Source organism: Xyrauchen texanus, chromosome 32, assembly GCF_025860055.1.
Source record: "Xyrauchen texanus isolate HMW12.3.18 chromosome 32, RBS_HiC_50CHRs, whole genome shotgun sequence".
Taxonomy (NCBI): Eukaryota; Metazoa; Chordata; class Actinopteri; order Cypriniformes; family Catostomidae; genus Xyrauchen; species Xyrauchen texanus.
In genome coordinates this window covers 37,349,895-37,369,812 of record NC_068307.1, presented here as the reverse complement: position 1 = coordinate 37,369,812, position 19,918 = coordinate 37,349,895, and the positions used below count along the sequence as shown (strand labels likewise).

The window sequence follows — 19,918 nt, the reverse complement described above, 5'->3', positions numbered from 1 at the left end:
ATATATATATATATATATATATAATGTTAGTATATGTTTGATGCAAATTTGGTAAAAATAAACAAAAAGTCTCAAACAGTTTACAAAAATATTACACGTTACCTTAACTTGGCGTGGAGGCTTAAATTGTACAGTATTATCAAATCACAGTGCAAAAATTCTTTATGGTCCTGAAAGCTTTGATTTTCTTCACATAATATATATATATATATATATATATATGAAAGAGAGATTTATTTTTTGGTGAAATGATACTTGGACATGTTTTTGTGAGATTCACCCAATTATTCATTCTTGAAATGTGACATCATGACGATGCGAGATGGATTGTGCTTTTAGTCTTTTCAAAAGTGGCAAAAAAATAAACAAAAGCTAACTAAGAGCCCTCAAGCAGCTGTTTTACATTTCTGTCCATTCATGTCACAAAAAAATTGTGCCATGACACTTGATTACCTTTAAAAGTTTGTGCAATGAAAACAGATGTGCTGTGCATATAATGACATCAGGGAAGACAATATGAGCTGGTGTATCATTGTAACCAATGAGGGACCAGAATGCACTTGGAAGGGTGGGACTAATAGTGCCTCCTACCTCGCATTTTCCAAATGTCTTTCCATGCATAGAGTCCAAAGGGCAAGAGAATCTTCGGGCCACTCGCTCTTCCCTTACTCTTCTCAGATCAACTTAGTTCATTGTCTATGGAGTTTATGTCAATTTACACAATAGTCGTCAATTCCTAAAAGATGAAAATTGGAGATTTATTTTGTTTCATTGTAGTTTTGGCAATAAAAATATTACAATAATATTTGCCCGTTAGGTACTTATTCATAAAGGGCATTCTTTTTTTTCTTAAGTACAAAGAAATCCACAGAATGGTACTATATACAACCTACAATAAATACTGTGTGATATCATCTTTATGTGTTAAAAGGGAATTCTGTATGTTTTTTTCGCAAAGTTCAGTTTCAGTTGGTGGATGTTTTTCCTTTTTTCCAGGTTTTCCTCTTTTAGAACTTTTAAGAAAGTCTTTCCTATTAGGTTGGTTGCGGCCAAAAGGCATAAACCCCTCATGTCTCCTCTTCGTCTCCATGATGTCTACGATTCCGCGGTTTCTTCTGTTCCTTCAGTTCTTTGAGGTCTTTAGCCTTGATGACTCCTGTCAATGGGTCTCCATACTGCCAATAGTCCTGGCAGTACTGGTTTATGAGGCCCATCTCTGGCTGACTGAGGATGTTAAGAAGGTCTTTGTATTGTCCGGTGCTGGGGGTCCAGGTGCTGGACTGGAGTGAAGAGACGACCGGGCGTCCTGATTCCACCATGATGTTGTTGACGGCCTGGTTGGTCAGAACCACCAGCTGAAGTTTAACCAAGGTGTGCTTGAAGTTCTTCTCTGTGGCTGTGCAGACATAGATGCCAGAATCAGAGGATTGGAGAGATCGGAGTAGTAAGCCTTGGTCTGTCTTCAACACACGCCCATCGGTGCGAACCTAAAGAAACAGACAAAAGACAAGTAGCCAATGATTAATCAGAGCAATAAACTGGAGCTGAAGTATCGATGAGATTGTGTTTATTTAGGTCATGTCCACACTAATATACGTTTCTTTGAAAGTGCATTGATTTTTTTCTACTTTTACACGTCATTTACACTGGAATAGGGAATTCTCCAACGAAAACAACACTTTCATAAAAAATGTTGTTGCATAGCAACGTTATGTTGTTTTGACAATTGTGTAGCTGAAGGATGGCAGTTAATGTATTTACTTAAAAAAAAAAAAATATTATGTAGTAAGCTTTTTATAAAAGCAATAAGACACTCATAGTTGTGCTAAATTGGGTAAATTCAGAATTGCACTTAAAAATATAGCAGAAGTAGTAAGAGTAGTACGGTGGTAGGCAGGGATAGTACGGTAGTATGCACGGGTTAAGTTGGTCCGTGAATGTCCTAAAGGGCATTCCAGCACCATCAAGTTAAAACCATTCCATTTCTTGTATGCTTTGGTCCAGTTTTTGTTTGATACATATTACAAACTATGTCTCTATTTATCAAGTGTACTTGCTCACAAAACCTTTAAAAGGTTATTAGATTAAGCATTATGCTTTACTCCAGTCAGCTGCGGACCCTGGTAGAAGTGGCATTCGATAGTGGCACGCTCTCTGAGAAGCACGAGACAGCACACCCTCTCATACAGGTGTGTTTCACTTCTCTATTTCTCTGCGGTCTATTTTCTGTTCCAATAGAAATCAAGAAATATGCAACCAACTGCATAACAATTTCTGACATCAACTGATGTATAGTAGCAATTTGGAATCTAAGGCACCAGAATCCACCTCTGAAATTCCAATTTAACCCCTGGTAGAATATAAATCACAGCAAAAGAGTTGCCACAATACTTAATTTAGCCATAACAATATTCACAATATGGCATGACATCTCATACATTATTGCTTAATTATAAACTAATGCAATATTGTCTGTTTAGTTGTTTTTAGTTACACTAAAATTCATGCTTCACATTCTTTTAGTGAAATAAGACATCAAAGCATTCAAATGTCCTGATACAATTTTTTTTTGAGAATGAGTACGAGAAACCAAAAATAATTGATTAATACCTTTTTGGTACTCACCAATTCCAAGTCTGATACCTGTTTTTTTATTTGTTTTTCCAAAATTCTGTTTTCAATTATCATCAAAATGGTGTTTAAATAAATTAATTCATTAAGACTTTAATAATATATATATATATATATATATATATATATATATATATATTTTTTTTTTTTTTTTTTAAATGAAGTGCTTTATACAGAACCTCACCGCACAAACTAAAATACATTATTGGAACTATTTTTGTCAAATAAAGTGCTAAAGTGCATAAAGTGCTGTTTAAATATAATACAATCACTATTGATTTATTATTATTATTATTATTATTATTATTATTATTATTATAAGTAGTAGTATTACGGTAAACATTACTATAGAGAGTAGTGATCTACTTCTGTCATACATTTTTTTTTTTTTTAAATCGAGCTTTTATTTTGGTGGAGCTTTTATTATGAAGTGTTTGTGTTGCTATGACAGTAGCTTCTCAATCCGGAAAAGCCGGTCGCTACATGACTCAAAATGATAAATAAATAGTAAAAAGCTGCAATTTAAAAAAAAAAAAAGTGTGTGTTTTCCCAAACTGCATTTTTGCACCCTTGAAGGGCACTTCGGGAGGGGGATGCCACTCGAAGAGTGTTGTGATTTTCACAAAGGGCAATTTCACAACACTTTTAGTGTAGGCTACATTTAAACTGTATTGCCATGCTCTCTTCAGAGTAGCCAGGAGCTCTGTCTTTTGTAGTGAGTAGGGCATAGGGATGATCACTCTCTATTGGAATTCGCCCGTAGTCTGTTTGTGCTTTGCGCTACAAAGTGAATTAGCGATCTGCTTGCGGTCATCGGCTACAAACAGAGTGCACGATGCTCATGATGTTTTCCGTGTATAAGTCAAGGAGCTCTAAATGGTAGGAGAACTATGTGTCTTTATGTCAGCACAACACCAGCTCCACACTCATATTGAAACGTACAGCACATGAAAACATTTATCTCAATAAATTGCAGCTTTAGCGGATAAATAATCTCGCTAGGGCATAACGTGATTTTAATTAGTGTGCTGAATGTTTACTTAATGAATTTAGTACATCAGATGGCATCGGATTTTGATATTGGAGAGGTTTTGGGAGCACGAGTTCATGTACATGAGCGAGGTATCGGACATCTCTACAATATATCTTGTGGAAAGGATGGATAATTGTTTATTTTCTTTAGAATTCTGTCATAGAAAAATAGTTTGAATTGGAAAAATAAGCTGTGATATTATTGGTCAATCTTGTATAGTTAAGTCAAGTCAAGTGGTATTTATTGTCGTTTCAACCATATACAGTTAGTACAGTACACAGCAAAACGAGACAACGTTCCTCCAGGACCATGGTGCTACATAAAAACAACAAAGGACCAACACAGGACCACATGAGACTACACAACGAAATAAAATACCTATATAAAATACCTATGTATACCTATATAAAGTGCACATGCAAACATGTGCAAAAAGTACGGGACAGTACAACAAATTTCTGACAATGAACAGGACAATAGACAAAGTGCAGCACCGACCAGTACACAGTAGTGCAAAAAGATGACCGTTTCTAAAAAAAAAAAAAACGTAAACATAACATACTATGAGATAGTGTTCTATGCACATAGCAGTTATTGGGGTAGCAGCCAGGTATAAAGTGACAGTAATTAAAGTGCAACTCAGGACACATGTGTGTGTGTCAAACCAGTCTCTGAGTATTGAGAAGTCTGATGGCTTGGGGGAAGAAGCTGTTACACAGTCTGGCCGTGAGGGCCGAATGCTTCGGTACCTCTTGCCAGACGGCAGGAGGGTAAAGAGTTTGTGTGAGGGGTGTGTGGGGTCATCCACAATGCTGGTTGCTTTGCGGATACAGTGTTTTTTGTATAGAATATTGTCAGATACTGTGCATCTGTATTTTATCTGCACTTACCTCTCTCCTCCTATCGCTGTTGTCTCTGTGGAGGTGCCATTTGATGGCCGCATGAGGAGATCTGGCCTGGCATTCCAAAAACGTGCTGCTGCCCTCAACCCCATATTGCACGGTCTCCAGCGTGTTCTTATTGACTGGACAACAAGAACAATATGTCATTACTCACAGACATACACTCAGCATTACAGTGACTTCTGGCTTGCAACTTTTATGACAGAGCCAGTACAATATGAGAGACATGTTGATCAAACTGCAAAAATGTAAACAAACTAAATGTTGCAACAAAATCAGATCAGAGTAGATTGATGATTTCTGTTAACAGTTCATTTGGATTGTGTAAAGACAGCTTTTGCTAATTTTACATATAGACAAAATTGCTATAAACAATTTTTACAAATTGATGTCTAAAAGTGATTTTATGAATATGTAATGGAACATGAAATTGAGTATTATCTGTGAATCATTTGTAACCAAATATATTAGTAGAGTGAGGTGAATGAGAATTTCATTAGAAATTAATACATTTTTTCATATTATTATTATTGCATTTACAAAACTGTTTTTACTAAATGTTCAGAGTTAAATACTACCTTTAAAAGAAAACAATTAACCGCATGCCACAAACGTTCAAGGTCCATTTATCTCGGAACTTCCCTTAAAGTGGTTCTGAGACATTAGCTTACCATTAGAATTGTATCCTCTGCATTGCCGTATGGGGTTTCCGTACTTCACATCCTGTCGTCGACTGCGTCTAAAAAGCAGCCAATAATACAAGATAAGGCTAATTTATTTCCACCCGTCCCTGAGCAAATAAATTTGAGAATACTTTATACAGCTTAATTTATGTGACGGGTCCTTAGGGTATTGTCTGCGTACATTTCTATTGCTATCAAACCTCAGAATGTCATAAATGTGTGTGATTTTTTTGTATTTGTTGTTATTATAACATTTTAGAAATAGGGAGTACACATTTCCTAGATATGATATAAAGGATTAGTTCACCTAAATATTAAAATTCAGTCATTATTTACTCACCCCTGTGTTGTTATATCTCTAAATGGCTCTTTATTTTTCTTAACACAAAGGAATTAAGAAAAACATTTTGTGCTTAGTGATGCCATACAATGGCAGTTTATGGTGAGCACCTTTTCAAGCTTCAAAAAGGACACAAAAGTACAAATCAGAAGTTTAATAAATTATTCCACGTGACTCATGATTGCTTTAAAAGCATATGATAAGGTTTGGTGAGAAACAAACTGAAATCGAAATGTATTCTTTAGTGAAAATGTTCACTGACCGCTGATCTCCTGTGCGCGTTCATGATAGGGCATGAGAGCAGCGGTTCACGCAGCCTCCACATGACATTGGGGCATTCAAGTGAAAAGTGATTGCAACAACACAGTTGCACACAAAACAGTGAACAGAATTTACTAAATATGTCTGAAGGATGGGCATAGAAATGCATAAATTATTTGAATACAAACTCTTCAGACATGTTTAGTAAGTTCTGTTCTCTGTTTTGTGTGCAACTGTGTTGTGTTCTGTTGTCGCTATCGCTGTGGACCACCCGTTTTTAGATAAAACGCATTTTCCTGTGAATGCCCCAATCTCGCGAGGGGACTGTTTCTCTAGTGCCCTACCATGAACTAAACCTTATCAGATGCTTTCATAAAAATTACGAGTCCCATGGAATAATTTATTAGACTTCTGAATGATACTTTTGCATTCTTTTGAAGCTTGAAGAGATAGTCACCATAAACTGTCATTGTATGATATCACGGAGCAAAATTGTTTCCAAAATATATCCCTTTGGGACTTAATATTCATTTTGGGTGAACTATCCCTTTAATATGATGATTTTGCATTAAAAAAAAAAAAAAAATACACATTTGATCTTTTGAAATTTCTGACTTTTTACTTGTATCACAAGTGGCTATACTTGTGATATACACTCACCTAAAGGATTATTAGGAACACCATACTAATACTGTAATTGACCCCCTTTCGCCTTCAGAACTGCCTTAATTCTACGTGGCATTGATTCAACAAGGTGCTGAAAGCATTCTTTAGAAATGTTGGCCCATATTGATAGGATAGCATCTTGCAGTTGATGGAAATTTTGGGATGCACATCCAGGGCACGAAGCTCCCGTTCCACCACATCCCAAAGATGCTCTATTGGGTTGAGATCTGGTGACTGTGGGGGCCATTTTAGTACAGTGAACTCATTGTCATGTTCAAGAAACCAATTTGAAATGATTCGAGCTTTGTGACATTGTGCATTATCCTGCTGGAGGTAGCCATCAGAGGATGGAGACATGGTGGCCATAAAGGGATGGACATGGTCAGAAACAATGCTCAGGTAGGCCGTGGCATTTAAACGATGCCCAATTGGCACTAAGGGGCCTAAAGTGTGCCAAGAAAACATCCCCCACACCATTACACCACCACCACCAGCCTGCACAGTGGTAACAAGGCATGATGGATCCATGTTCTCATTCTGTTTACGCCAAATTCTGACTCTACCATCTGAATTTCTCAACAGAAATGGAGACTCATCAGATCAGGCAACATTTTTACAGTCTTCAACCGTCCAATTTTGGTGAGCTCTTGCAAATTGTAGCCTCTTTTTCCTATTTGTAGTGGAGATGAGTGGTACCCGGTGGGGTCTTCTGCTGTTGTAGCCCATCCGCCTCAAGGTTGTGCGTGTTGTGGCTTCACAAATGCTTTGCTGCATACCTCGGTTGTAACGAGTGGTTATTTCAGGCAAAGTTGCTCTTCTATCAGCTTGAATCAGTCAGCCCATTCTCCTCTGACCTCTAGCATCAACAAGGCATTTTTAGCCCACAGGACTGCCGCATACTGGATGTTTTTCCCTTTTCACACCATTCTTTGTAAACCCTAGAAATGGTTGTGCGTGAAAATCCCAGTAACTGAGCAGATTATGAAATACTCAGACCGGCCCGTCTGGCACCAACAACCATGCCACGCTCAAAATTGCTTAAATCACCTTTCTTTCCCATTCTGACATTCAGTTTGGAGTTCAGGAGATTGTCTTGACCAGGATCACACCCCTATATGCATTGAAGCAACTGCCATGTGATTGGTTGATTAGATAATTGCATTAATGAGAAATTGAACAGGTGTTCCTAATAATCCTTTAGGTGAGTGTAAATAAAAGGTCAGAAACCAAAATGTATGTTACAAATATAACTATCCAACCTACCAAAGTAGCAGGTGATTTAGATATAGTTAGACAAATATATTTGATAATTCTGAATTCACACTCATTGTTTTGCTTGGAATAATTCACATGCGGTCAGACGCATACTGTCTAGTCACACAAGCTGAAATATTTCAACACATCTGAAGCTCAAATCGGATAAGAAAAATTCTGCATCCGCAGAGGTTAGAAGTCCATTAAGCCCTTGTGCACTGCACACTGGAAATGAATTGCTCCTGCTTTATCTGTTGTTGGTTGTCAACTTTAAAAATGCAGCTTTAAGTGTAAAGTTTCAACGATGTGGTCGACAAGTGGTGTGTGACAAGTGGTGTGTGTCTCAACACACTTGTGAATCCAACTTTGTGGCAACTATGGGGAAAATCCCTTTCTGTTTCAAAATGACAGTGCTCCCCAGCACAAACTGAGGTCCATACAGAAACAGTTTATTCAGAAAGGGATCCAGGAAGTTGATTGGTCACAACGAAGCTCTGACCTCAACCCCATTAAACACTTGGAGATAAACTGAAACTGTGAGATATTATCGTTATCGGCCAACATCAGTACAAAGAATGACTAATGCTTCTGGCTACATGGACACAAAATAACTACACTAATAAACAGCCTTCCCAGAAGCTTGGATGCTCTGACTATGAATGAAGATCAGATCCATTTGAATGCTCATTATATTTGGAATGTTATGGTACATTTTGAGAATTTTGATTGGGACACAATACAAGCCGGATTCAAACCAAAATTTCCCACATAAGCACCACAAAATTTAAAAACAAATGTGATGATTTCGGAACACTATACACACCTAAACTTTGCAACGTGCAAGATGTTGTTTGATAGAGTGATGACACAATCCTGCGTAAGCATCATTTGAAGTGTTTAGACATATTTACCTCTTCTGCGATGCAGAGTACCGAGAGCAGGACTTGCCATCCCAGGCACAGTAAGGGTCCCTGGCCAGGCAACAGTCTGCACATGCCTCACCGTAGACATCACACCTGTGCAGGGCCAGGTGAGTCACGCCTAGATCAGACGCCACATACAGTTGTTGCTATAAATAAAATAAATGCAAAGAAGATTTGATCAGGCATGTTTATGCAGAGCATTAAAAAAACTAGATCTTTACATTAGAAGAAAATGTGAGTGGCGCTTGCCCATGCATAAGTCACCCCACAATGCGGGGAAGTGGTGGGTGGTTGCCATGGTGTTGCTATGTGGATGCTAAGGCGTTCTGAGTGTTTTAGCATGTTGCCATGTAGTTGCTAGGGTATTCAGCATGGTTTATTACTGGCCCAAGTCAACAGAGCACACCCCAACATAGTCTCTCTATGATATAATGGTTCCTAGATATGGCTCAGGTCCTAGGACATTCTAAAACGCTTGGAGAAAAAAAGCTTAACATGGGTTAATGTACTAAAAAACAACCACCAAACAATGACCAGGAATAATTTTGTCCCCCTTATGGAATTCTGAAAAAAAAGGCTTAAAAATGACCTTACCTTTAAGGCATTACATATGTGTATGACTTTTCTTCTTCAGCAGAACCGAAGTGAAGATTTTTACAAGCACATTTCAGCTCTTGTTTGTCCATACAATGCAAGTAAACAGGTGCCATCAGGCTGCTAGCTGTTTTATGGTCCAAAAAGGCATATTTAGGCAACATAAAAGTAATCCATATGACTCCAGTCTATCAATTAATGTCTTCTGAAGCAAACCGATAGGTTGGTGTAAGAAACAAATCGATAATTAAAAAAAGTTGTTGCTTCTGGCCAGTGCTGGATTGCTTTTTGAAATTACCCAACTCTGACGTTCGTTCCTCTGTTATATACAAAGCGTGTGTTTCCGACTTCTCGCATGAACGCACCATTGCGCTTATGTTACCTTACAACAGCAACGTGAAGAGTTGACTGCTGGCATGAAGTGATTTATTTTGTAATTAATACAAATTTTAATTATCAATTATTTTTTACACAGACCTATCGATTTGCTTCAGAAGACATTCATTGATAGACTGGAGTCATATGGATTACTTTTATGTTGCCTAAATATGCCTTTTTGGACCATAAAACAGCCAGCAGCCTGATGGCACTTGTTTACTTGCATTGTATGGACAAACAAGAGTTGAAATGTGCTTATAAAAATCTTCACTTCGGTTCTGCTGAAGAAGAAAAGTCATACACATCTGGGATGGTTTAAAGGGGAGTAAATAATGAGAGGATTTTCATTTTGGGGTGAACTAACACTTTAAGCGTTTCAGTATGTCATCGGGCCCTCCCTCAATGTAAATATATGGGATTTCTTTACAGTTTTGAAGTCGGCCAGGTGAAATTCTATGTCTGATCACTTAAAAAAAGTAAGAGTACACCAACAAGAAGCTTGACGGGATGGTCATTTCTTTGGTCATAAAAGTTAAGGGTGATAAATTATCTCCTAAAACCCCTTTGGAAAAAAGGCGAACCCTACTGTCTTGTCTCAACTGGCATGAAGTAAAGATACAAGCAGGTCTGTGCAGGTTTTAAACTGCAAAATCAAGCATGCTCTGATAATGTAGCTTTTTTTATTTTAGTGTTTGGACACTTATGCACAGTTCTGTTTTTAGCATCAGCTGTTTTGAATCAGTAATTCTGGCAGAGCACTGAGCTTAAATCATGGCCTAGTAATGATGTCATCCCACAGCTGCCTACAATCCTGATCATGATGAAAGTCAAAATCCAAATGAAATTTTAAGTTTTTCCTCCAATAAACTTATAAAAAATTGTTATTCCCATTTGGAAGGGGCTTATGAATTATGGGGGGTACATTTTAGACAGATAGCGGTTACATCTAGCATAAGGATGCTGTGATTTTTATCCTCTTTTTTTTTGGTTCAAGTATTCCTAAAGACACAAATGTTTCTGAACCAAGTTACATTGTTTAGTGAATAGCTAATTCTTACCCGTTTTGAAGAAATCTTCATAGTAGTGATGGGAGTAGGGACCTGACAAAGAAACACAAGGAGACTTTGTTATGCTCAGCTCTAAAGATAAAAGTTCATTAACAAACCACCAATAGGGATAATCTAGAGTCAGTCGGTCATTATCACGGATTAAACCCAGGCAGGGTGACCAAAATCCTAAAAAGGTCTAATATAACCCTATGATAATAACTAATAACTGCTTATTACAAGGCTACTTATCCAACTAAATAAATAAATGGCTATGAAATATTAACATTGAGGTCCAATTATAGCAATTTTTACTGTAAGAAAGAGAAATTGGAGACATGAAACTAGTACAGTGTCATGTAGAAAATCAGTTGTTCTCAACTGCACTTCACATTTAGGCACTTTTTAGCAGACATTCCCCCCAAAGCAAATTAGAGCATACTTAAGATATAAATTTTTATCAATATGGGAATTTCCTGTGAATCAAACCCATGACCTTGGCACTACGTTTACTTTTTACACAGGAACACTGTGAAAAAGACCCATGTAATAATAAAAGTATGTCTGCAACAGAGGACTACCAGAGCAGAGATCTCACCTTAAAGACCTCCACTTCTTCCAACACAAGTTCCTCTGTCTGCAGGTCATCTTTAGGCAGGACAATCACTTTATGCACTGTACCTCTGTCTGTGGACCAATAAAAGCTAGATTATTAACTGTGCCAACACTTTAAATGTTTCAATGATGTCCTGAAAGAGCGCAACTAGGTTTATAGTTAAAAGAACCAAACATAATAAATTGTCTCTTTCCAACTGCACACCAAAACATGGGTGTCTTTGACCCTCAATTTCAATGCACCACGATAATCCTCAAACTTTGACATTTTTCTGTCTTTGCCATTTTCCCAGGTCTTTTGTCTTTGGATCTTATGACCTGATAAAATCACAGCTATTATATTTCACTGAACGCAGAAACACATTTATCTCATCTCCACTATAGTCACTCTTTATACCATTTACGGTCTTCACATTTTCCATCCACCATCTCTTCCTTCCTTTTAAAATCCCTCTTTTGTCTTTTGTTTTTACAGCTTTTTACAGCATTCTCATCTTTCAGCTTTTCTATACCCTGTCAAGCCCCATCCCTGATGGAACGCTGAGGTATTTCAGTTGCTGCACCCGACCGAAAGGCATGTTTAAGTGTGCTTGTTGCATTCCTCTGTATACGTTGCCAGAGATTTATCGTGACCGGAGCAATACTTCTAACCTGAGGTATGAATGCAGTCAAGTGACAGTAGCTAAAAGCTAGGGATGTTCCTGTGAGTTGTTGGAAGTGTAAAGGAGAATGCAGAGTTGAACCAAAAACCCATTAGTGTCCTGAACTCAGAAGGCATGAAAAACAGACTTAAAAGGCACGAATGATGTCATTTTGACACTTAAAACATTAAAAGAAAGTTATAAAAGGAGACAAACATGAGTGTTACTGAATGGGGGGAGGGGAAGAGAGAGAGAGAGAGCGAGAGAGAGAGAGAGAGATGGATGGATGCTCATTCAGTGACTTTCTGGCCTTAAGGCGTTGCTTTTAAAGCATTTTTTATCAAGACCAGAAAGATGGAACACAAACCCTTTTTGTGTTTGACATCCATCCAAGTAGGGTCAGATGCTTTTCATCTTTTCTGATAAATGTTTTAGAGTTACAGTAGACTGAAAAGAATTTATCCTACAGTAGTTTCAGAAAAGTGGCTTGATGAAGGATAAGAGTGATGTCTTTTTTTTTTTTTTTAAACAGAGATGAGATTACTTATTTACTTTACCTTAACTACAGTCATGATGAACCTAGTTAAACTTCTATGCAATGTACTGGTAACACTTTACAATAAAGTTTGTATCCGTTAAAAGTAGTTACCACAATAGTTAACGTGAACTAACAATAAACAATTATTTAACGGCATTAATTTATAGTCATTAAAGTTCATTTCTACTAATACCAATAGTATATTTTTAACAGGAGAGCAAAACTAATACTATTTCTAACCCTACGTTGTGAACTTTAACATTAGGTTATGCATTATGAACCAACATGAACAAACAATGAACAACAGTATATTTTTTAAACATAACTTTAGCCATGATTATAAATGACAAATAAAATATAAAAATGTAACCAATTACCATTCATTGTTAATTCATGAAATGTAATTACCTAATGATAATTAAAGGTGCACTCAGTTAACTCCTGAAGACATGAATTGTAATTTTGTAATATGTAGGAAATCATGACCAATCACATTAAAATGAAGACTCGAGACATATCAGTAACCTTATAAAATCTATTTTATTCTACATGGAGGGGGTCCACACATGGGGGCTGCCATGTTAAAATCACATGACCAGCCGAATACTACTTGCTTAATCTCAGTAACCGTCCTGTTATTTGACAGTTTCACTCAATGATTCAAGTAATCATGGCTGACTGTGAATACAACATTTCTACAGTGACATGTGAAACTGAAAACTATTGATTTAAAATGATGCTGCATCCAAGCCGCTAGGTGTCAGTGTAAGTCCAAGATGACACAATGACAAAAGTTATTGAGTCCACCTTTAATGCTCATGTTTATGCACAGTAAAGATCCTTATTTTAAAGTGAAACCAATGCATCTTATTTGTAGATTATTGACATTTTAGTCACACAAGCCCACAATATAGTATAGGTGTCTTCTGCAACTATTCACTTAAGCATTTGTTTATTTATTATTTACATTTATGTGGTTTCATTGTACTTCCATTTAAAGTACCTGCATTTAATTGAATCTGTAGATCCAGAGTTATCTTTACCCTTAATCTGAACACCCTAACCTAGGGTGACCATATTCTGGTTTTCCAAAAAGGACACCTTTTTATTTCGCCGACATTCTTGTGAATGTCCATGTACTAAAATAAAATATTTGATGCCATAAGTGTACCTTCATTTACCATTACTGTTATTTTGAATGGCAGTGGAAAATGAAGCAATGTGATAATTTTACCTGGTCGCAAAAAGTAGTCATTAATTTACCTGATGAACTTTCAACTTTTGCTGACCCTTTATACTTCGCAGAGCTAATTGTGTGCTTCTTAATCACTTGCACCTTTATTAGCAACTGACACATAAGTGCCAGCTTTACACGTCAAACATTATGCTTCCCATGGATCTTGACCTGGACAAAAGCCTGGCAATATTTGGAGCAAATGTTCCGTAAATTTGCCCTTTCTTTTGGCCATTGTTTCCACTCAGCTGTCACTTGCTGCTAATGTCAAGCAACTGTTTAATGCCAAACACAACAGCGCTTCGTACATTCACGGAGAGATTGACAGGCAGGAATTTAGCCAATAGTTGCTGCAAGCCTCTTATAATCGAACAATTGGTGTGCGAGAATGCAGGACTTACAAAGAGGGGTTAAAGCAATGCAAATATGCATGCACAATGAAGTATTAGACCAGATACACATCTTAATGCAACTAAAGCCAAATCCAGGCCTGACATTTATTAAGGTCAGAAAAATACACATTTTATCATGTGTATTTTAATGTTAGTACATAGTAGTTAGACACCTAATATAATGTGGGACCATTGAACTTTTGAAACAACTGCTGCTATGTATAATGGTTTAGAGAAGTAGAAATTAGTAGCTGAAAAGTTCCAGTAATTATGTAGGTTTGTGTAAGATGTGGTTGCTTATTAGGAATGTTAAGAGTTGTTATTTGTAATTAATAGGGCTAAGATTTCTAATTCAGTTAAGTCTTAAGTTTGTTGTTTTATGTTAAATTTTGTGTTACATTTAAAGTTAAACTTAATGAGAGTTAGTGTTCTTCTAAACTTTCTAAGACCCTGTTTTAGTTTAACATTAAAAGAGATATCATAACAGAAGATCTTAACACTGAATATCTGGAGAAGGAAGATTCCCTTTGGCTAATCTTCCATCATGGATTCACAATGTGAAAATATACAAATGTATAAACATGTGTAAATTAGGAGTTTACAGACTTACCTGTACCCAAGAAGAGCACCTCGTAGTTGCCGTCAGCCGCAGTCACCTGGTCCACCGTGATGGTGGTGAACTCGTAGTCGACGTTGGTCCTGACCACCAGGGGGCGCTTGTGCACTGGATACACAGCGTTGTACATGGTGGGATGGTTCCTCATGAAGTTGATGACCTCGTCGGGGTAGTCCTTTGTGGACTTCATGTTAGGGGTGAAAGTCCCACCAGGACACTACAAAAGATAGAGGGATAGCAAGGACTGAAATCACCCAATCAGATTTCTATACACTCCAAATGAAGTACTCTATACTTTGCAAATGTAGTTACTCTTATCAAGTTATTTAATAGTCCCATATTGTATATAAACTACTGTTGTGGTTTCTCTACACTCTCATAATGTAATTACTCATATCATAATGTAGCATCACTGAAGGCTAACCATAAACTAGGTGGTTATCTCTCAGATTATAAAAATCCTTCATATTATATGTTTCCAGCTCATCAAGAAAGTTTGAAACTTAAAGTTTGAGCTTCTTGATTTCACCTTCAAAAGCAGGTTTAGACTAATATTACTACTCCAGCTTGCCAATAATCCATCATCCTTTTACTGATTTTCTGCTTCATAAGCAGTTCAAACTTACGGTTCCTGGGCGAGGGTAAGGGATTTTGCCAGTGTAGGCCACCCACTGATAATTAGGGCCTTCTTTGTGGGCAAATGGTCCATTGAACACCATCCGAATGTCCGCCATGGAGTAGACGCAGACCGCCGAGCCTTTGAATACAGAGCTATAGGGAAATTATGACAAATTAGAAGGTTAGAACTGATAATATACAGTATAAAGAACTATACAGTAAAACAATGTTTTTAAAAGTGGGCATTTCCAGGGCTACTGTAAATCATTGTTAGTGATTTGCTTACTACATGTACTATTGCTATGGATGGGTAGACATTCTCCCTAGAGTTCTGAATGTCGCAAGGAGTTTAAGAGGCAAAAAGCTAAAATCTGCAGTGGACAACTGCCCATGCTTAAACAAACCCTACAGTGTTTACAGATGATTAAACAAGGTTCCAGATGGTGGAAGACCTTGTCTGACACATTCAAACTTACCCAGAAACAGAGAAGACCCCATAGATGACCGGATTTTTAGTGTCCTGCGTGGGTTGTATGTACACATCCCCTAAAACGCACAAACAGTGAACGGCATCTCAATGAAAAAGCTTGAGGAACAAGTTGCTATTATTTGCAGTGCATAAATCAAACACATCTACTTTCCTCATAATGGGACATATTGAATCTTTGTAAAACAACACTTCCTGTGACTCAGAGTTTCCCCATTATCTCTGAAGTAACGAGACATTTTTCTTTCTGTAGTTTTAGTGTCTCTTTCAATATTTTTCAAATCATGTTATAGTCATCTCTGTTGCCAGTGAATTTTATTCTAAAATGCTTGGACCCTTTAAAGGAAAAGTTCAACTAAAAATGAAAATTATGTCATAATTTACTTATCTTTTTATAGTTAATGTCGTTATGAGAGACGTTTGTTTCTTAGTGGTTCGTGTTCTTATGAGAAACTGTTGTTTCATGCCAAAAACAATACAAATTCTCAAGTGAATACACATGCCACTGTGAACAAGCTTCTCATAGCACTTGAAAGCACAACATAATTGTACTATGCCTCTATGGTATGCCTTCAAAAGACTTGCTATATAACAGCATGGACTACTTTTATGGTGATGTTTTGGGTCCTTTTTTAAGCTTTAAATTAAAATATTAAAACATGCAACCCCAAACTAATAATAATAAGGAAAATAGATGCATCTACAAAACCCTGCCACACAAGAATGGGCTATATTTAAACAACCTACAAAAATTAATTAAACATACACACAAAAATGCTTTTAGCTCCTTTAAAATGAAGAGGTGTTAATTGATGGGTAAGTATAAGTTAATGATAATGAGACACATTAAATATAAAAGGGAGAACTGGAAGAAATAGGTGATTAAAACCTGGGATTCCACTCCCTCCTCTTTTTCCGACCTTCCCTCTTTCATGCTATTTCTCTTGAATGTGTAGTTATTTTTCAGTATCGCTTTACAATAAGGTTCCATTTGTTAACATTAGTTAGTTAAGGCATTTATTGCATAGTTATGTCATGAACAAACAACATTTATTTGTCCTGGTTAATATTAATTGATAAAAGCAGAATCGTCCATTAAAACATATTAGTTCATATTGCATTAACTAATGTTAAAATATTCAACTTTACTTTTAAAAGTATATTAGTAAATATTGAAATTAACATTAACAAAGATGAACAAATGCTGTGAAAGTATTGCTCATTGTTATTCGTGTTAACAAATATAGTTAACTAATGTTAATAAATGGAACCTAATTGTAAAATGTTGCCATTTTTTCCCTATCACATTTTACTAATGAAGAGCAAACTTAAGCTTAATCAAGTGCATTTGTGGCATAATGTTAATTAGTAACCTGCCACAACAAACTACAGATTTACTGCCTTATTAAAAATGCTTGCACATCCCTCCTCCTCCCCACAGACAGACACACACACACACACACACCTCTCTGTATGCCTATGTAAACATCCTCCACATTAATAAAGAGCCAAATTGTTTATAAGTGTTGAGTGGCTTTGCTCAGGAGCTGAAATATGCTCTCTTTATATGAGCAACAGCAATAAATTCCAGACCATGATCATAACCTGCTTTTGATTTCCCTACATAACTGAGGGCATTTAGTAAGGAAATTACTATAGGTGCGAGCGAGCGAGAGAGAGAGAGAGCGCGAGCGCAAGAGACCCCTAGGATTGTAATGGAACCTACATTCCTGTTGGTCCACCTGATCCATCTATAGGGCATGCCCTTCTCCCTGGACGTCACCCGAACTCGTAGCACATCTTCCGTATCTCCAACCTTTTCACCTTTTGTTTGCCTCAGAGAGGGAGAGGGAGGGTGAATCTCCATAACGGAGCTAAGAATAAGCTATTATCCATCTCGACATATGGACCAAGTGGGAACCTGGCACCATATGGCAGGGAAAGGGTGAGGTGTGTCACCTGGTGCTGGATAGATGCAGACCTGGGGGCCCACAAAAGGAGCTGAGGTTCAGGATATCATGGGTGGGGTTTCATGTGGTTTTGTAGTAGGGTGTGGGTGACACTGGATGCGGTCAATGACGCCTGAATAAGCAGGAGTGGATCTTTCTCGTTCACACACTGCTCAAGTGATCCCCGCATGGCTGCTGGCTAATGTAAACCAAGCATTTAAAGAGCCATGGTGGGTCCTTTATACTGATGGCTTTATCGGTTGTTAACCTTTAATGCATACCTCAGGTCTTTAGTGACCTGGGAGTTTATTCTACTCTTTCTAAACCTCATACACACCTTCACATCTTTAGTATTCCTCAACCTTTCTCTTATGAATGTAGCAATACAAAAATACCAAAATATAGCAAACTATATGCATAGAAATGAATACTAAATCATGTTGATGTTATGTGCAACAATGGTGAATTATCAATATCCCATATGCATGTACACATAAATATTATACATGCTACTTCGTCCTTATGGTGCCGCTGTAGTTTTAGTGACCGACTTCATTTAAATCACCATTTGGGTGTTTTGACATTCTGTTGTATGTGAAGTTGACTCTATAGGTGCCTGAGAAAATACAGATATGTAGCTTAGGTGTTATGTGTCTTCTGTATATCTTAATATGTGTTTGACAGCCTGTCTCATAGAAGTGAAAAATAAAACCTCAAAATATAACAAAAAATATTATATTTTATTACTTTTTAATTGTCTTAAATTATTTGATTTTTTTTTATCTAACAACATGCCCAGTTGTTAAAGACCTGAGGTTTGTAATAATGATTGGCCAAACATCCATACACTGATGAGTTAAAAGTATAGCACACACACACAGAAATTGGCCATTCTTGCCATAGTACAAAATAGAAAATGTTATGAAAATATTTATAAACGATAATATTTACCTCTGCCGAAGTCCGCGTTAAGATTAAAAAATGGTGCGCAACGTCATCAACTCCCCAAAGACATTGGTTCTCATGTGTGTATTAACTAAAATTACTCTCCATATTTAAAATCTGGATGTGAATGTGAGCTAGAAGCAAGGTTCGGTGGAGTGGAAGACTATCAATGACTAACAACTAAAATTGTGATCTGTTTCTCACAAACCTTCAGAATACTTTTTGTGGTGCTTTATGTTTTTTCCTTTGGGATCTTTAAAGACATAATTGTCATTGTATGTCAAAAGGTTTTTTTTTCTCCACAATTTGGATTGCCCAATGTTGTCTATGTCTTCGTGGTGTTGTAGTGACCTCAATCCGGGTGGCAGAGGATGAATCTCAGTTGCCTCCGCGTCTGAGACACATGGCTTGTTGAGTGCATTACCGCAGAGACACAGTGCGTGTGGGGGCTTCACACTATTCTCCGCAGCATCCAGGGACAACTCACCAAGCACCCCCACCGAGAGTGAACCACATTATAGCGACCAGGAGGATGTTAACCCTATGTGACTCTACCCTCCCTAGCAATCGGGCCAATTTGGTTGCTTAGGAGACCTAGCTGGAGTAAAAAAAATGTATCCTTGTGGGGCACGAGGGGTAATGACATTCTCTTGTGGCTCGGCATTGTTTGTGTGTAGATGTAAATTGCTCCTATTGTGAAAGTCTCAGGAGACTAACCCATATAAAAATACAACATGGTGTTACTACAGTAATATTCTACCTATGTTTTTGGCAGAAATCATAGTTTGTATGTAATTATCCATGGTTACTTTGTTAAAAATTTAGTTTGGAACAATATGAGGGTGGGTAAAGACAAAATTCATATTAATTTTTCCTTTAAAGATGGAAAAAGAAAGACAGACAGAGGTGAGTTGAGATAAAGCACGACTCACGGAGCTCATCGAAATGTGTTTCTATCCCATCGGCACCCGGGACTGAGCAGATGAGGCGAGCTTTCAGGAAGGTGCTCCACTTGTTGACCAAACAGCAGTGTCCCCCATCATCATTCTGTAAAAAACACACATTTAGACAGATCAAATTGAGCTGAAATCAAACACAGGTGAAAAAAAAATCTATTTATTTCATGGTGAGCCCCTCAAAAAGGGGAGAGATAATAACGTGTAATGAATTCT

At 37.3% G+C, this 19,918-nt stretch overlaps 1 protein-coding gene across 1 annotated transcript in view; it reads right to left on the bottom strand.

Moving 5' to 3' along the window:
• sema3fb (sema domain, immunoglobulin domain (Ig), short basic domain, secreted, (semaphorin) 3Fb) overlaps positions 1–19,918 on the bottom strand; it is a 119,844-nt gene continuing 99,926 nt past the window's right edge. Inside the window, exons 10-19 of the mRNA XM_052101315.1 lie at positions 19,679–19,793; positions 15,842–15,911; positions 15,374–15,518; positions 14,742–14,964; positions 11,310–11,398; positions 10,724–10,765; positions 8,682–8,839; positions 5,238–5,305; positions 4,555–4,688; positions 1–1,487 (exon numbers count right to left, since the gene is read on the bottom strand). Coding sequence (XP_051957275.1) covers positions 1,068–1,487; positions 4,555–4,688; positions 5,238–5,305; positions 8,682–8,839; positions 10,724–10,765; positions 11,310–11,398; positions 14,742–14,964; positions 15,374–15,518; positions 15,842–15,911; positions 19,679–19,793 — 1,464 coding nt within the window. The 3' untranslated portion in view covers positions 1–1,067. The remainder of the gene's footprint in view (positions 1,488–4,554; positions 4,689–5,237; positions 5,306–8,681; positions 8,840–10,723; positions 10,766–11,309; positions 11,399–14,741; positions 14,965–15,373; positions 15,519–15,841; positions 15,912–19,678; positions 19,794–19,918) is intronic.